The sequence below is a fragment of the Kryptolebias marmoratus genome, linkage group LG3, assembly GCF_001649575.2.
Source record: "Kryptolebias marmoratus isolate JLee-2015 linkage group LG3, ASM164957v2, whole genome shotgun sequence".
Taxonomy (NCBI): Eukaryota; Metazoa; Chordata; class Actinopteri; order Cyprinodontiformes; family Rivulidae; genus Kryptolebias; species Kryptolebias marmoratus.
The window spans coordinates 29,737,391-29,740,032 of record NC_051432.1 but is presented as its reverse complement, the minus strand read 5'-3'; the positions used below and the strand labels follow the sequence as shown (position 1 = coordinate 29,740,032).

General features: G+C 47.0%; 1 protein-coding gene across 1 annotated transcript in view; it reads right to left on the bottom strand.

Moving 5' to 3' along the window:
* Positions 1–1,560, bottom strand: part of LOC108251774 (striatin) — an 18,781-nt gene extending 17,221 nt beyond the window's left edge. The window contains exons 1-2 of the mRNA XM_037975005.1: positions 971–1,560; positions 783–856 (exon numbers count right to left, since the gene is read on the bottom strand). Of these exons, the coding sequence (XP_037830933.1) occupies positions 783–856; positions 971–1,086 (190 nt within the window). The 5' untranslated portion in view covers positions 1,087–1,560. The remainder of the gene's footprint in view (positions 1–782; positions 857–970) is intronic.
* Positions 1,561–2,642: the final 1,082 nt, after the last annotated feature.

The following is a 2,642-nucleotide window of genomic DNA, read 5'->3' as shown; positions in this document are numbered from 1 at the left end:
TCCATTAATCCATCCATCCATCCAACCATCTATCCATCCATCTATCCATCCAGTCATCCAACCATCTATCCATCCATCCATCCAACCATCCATCCAGTCATCCAACCATCCATCCATCCAACCATCCATCCAACCAACCATCCATCCAACCAACCATCCATCCAGTCATCCAACCATCCATCTATCCATCCATCCATCCATCCATCCAACCAACCAACCATCCATCCAACCAACCAACCATCCATCCATCCAACCAACCATCCATCCAGTCATCTATCCATTAATCCATCCATCCATCCAACCATCCATCCATCCAGTCATCCAACCATCCATCCATCCATCCATCCATCCATCCATCCAACCAGTCATCCATCCTTCCTTCCATCCAACCAGGCAACCATCCATCCATCCTGGTGGTCCTGGTGTTCGTCCACCAGGAGGCGACAGTTTTCTCTCAGAACCAGAGCAGAAGAAGTTGAGCAGAAAGAGGAGCTCAGATGTTGTTCAGTGAGACAGAAACTGATTTCCTCTCTTCTTGTTCAACAAACCTTTAAAAATAATAATAAATTACAGATTTAAGACTTGCTGCACTGTGAAAACCCTTCATATAAATGTGTCAGCGCCCGGCCTGGTACTGGGAAGAACCTGGTCCTGATGTTGAGTTTATCCAATGAAGAAAAGCAGAAGATCTGTTTCCAGGATGGAGTTCAGTCATGAAGCTGAGAGGACCACGGGTGAAAACGAGAAGAAGAAGAAGAGCACAGTAACAGACATTTTCTCACCTGAATCATAGGTCGGAGGTTTGATTTCTCCCTGGTTCAGCTCTGTCCCGTATTTCAGTTTGTGATATTTGGCTCTGAGGAGAAACATGGAACAGGTGATCAGCTTGAACCAATGTTCTTCCTGTTCGGAACGTCTGAATAAGACTGGTGTTAGATTAACCAATCAGAGGCTGGGGGTGTGGTCTCACCTCTCCTGTTTCAGGGCGTACTCCAGCATCTTGATCCGTCTCACCAGGTCCTTCTTCAGGTTCTCCTGTCCTCGCCGTTCCCCCTGCAGGAAGGCGATCTGAGCCTGCAGAGCCATCAGGAAACAAACTCTGAGACTTATGTTCTCGTCTTCCACGCATCCGAGTCGTAAAGTGACCAAACTGAAGCAGGAAACACTCCAAACTGGAGCAGAAGAAGTCTTTCCCTGCCGACTGAGCTGTCCTGTAATCTGTGAACGAGCAGATTACAGAGATGATCCACAGAAAACTACGGCAGCCCTGAAGGACAGTTTGTGTTCAGGTTCATATCTGCAAACATGACTGAAGTATGGCGGCCATCTTCAATCAGGTTGATTCATCCAATGAGTAGTTTCATTAAAATCATGAGATATTTTGCTAACACACATTTACCACGAAGGGCAGGAAATAACTAAACGTGGACATTAAACGTCCCAAACGGAGCCAGAAAGCTGTCAGGAGACAAACAGCAGCTTTAAGGAACATCTCCTCATCGGAGGAGATGTTCATCAACCTCAGAGAACCTCAAAGAGGAGGAGGAGCAGGGAGTCCTTCTGAAAAACCTGATCAGCTGCTCTGGGTTCTCCTGACATCCCATAATATATTTCTACATTTAAATGAATAAATGTTACCTGTGTACGAGTTCTGCTGCACGGTGTTCTAACATCCCATAATAACACTCAAACAAAACCGTGTGAAGAACCCAGAGCTGCCCACGCTGCCAGCATCACCATGGCGTCTCTGAGGAGGAGGAGGAGGAGGAGGAGGAGGAGGAGGAGAGGAAGAGGAGCAGGAGGAGGAGGAGAGGAAGAGGAGGAGGAGGAGTTCAAACCAAAGAAGGAACCTCCACGGCTCCAGAGAGACGTCCTGACGCTTCATAAAGATGAAGGTTTGTCTTTTCTGGGACAATAATGTCCAGAAAAACACAGAAGAAGGACGAGGAAGAGGAAGAGGAAGAGGCTGCTGGGATGAAGAGCAGCTGACCACAGCCAGAAAGTTTTAATAATCTCGTTTCTCCTGAATGTTTTTCATGTTGACTGGAAGACGTTATAATAAATCTGTTTGTCCCAGCAGGGCTGCCGTAGCTGAACCCTGAAGGAATAAACTGAAACGGTTTGTGGATTATAACGCTGATTATCGCTGATTATGTTAACATCTATGTTATGAAAATATAAGTAAGTGTTTATTTATTTCAGTTTCTTGTGGATAAACTTCCTCCTCATCATCGTTTTATCATCGGTTCTCTGAATTGAGGAGCCTAAAGACAGGCTGTTGCAGGCTCCGCCCCCTCACTTCACACATCCTCAGCTCTGTGACTACATCAGCGTCTCAGACCCAGTTTGTTCTTGCTAGCCGGGCAGATCACTTGGAACCTGACTCTAAAACTCGACGACCCGTTTCTGTTGGACCTTTGGGTCCAGCCTGACTGGGGTCTGGTTCTGTCTGGATCGAGCGCAGAAAACGAGCAGTGGGATTTCCACCTCGCTGCAGATGTAAACAAGAGAAACACCAAAGCTGTTAAACAATCTCAGAGACCATTAGAGCTCGCACAAACACACCTCCATCATCTCTGAGCAGAACCAGATCTGAGGGAGTGAGCGGGACGGTTCCTGTGGATCTGCTGCAGGGAGTGAGC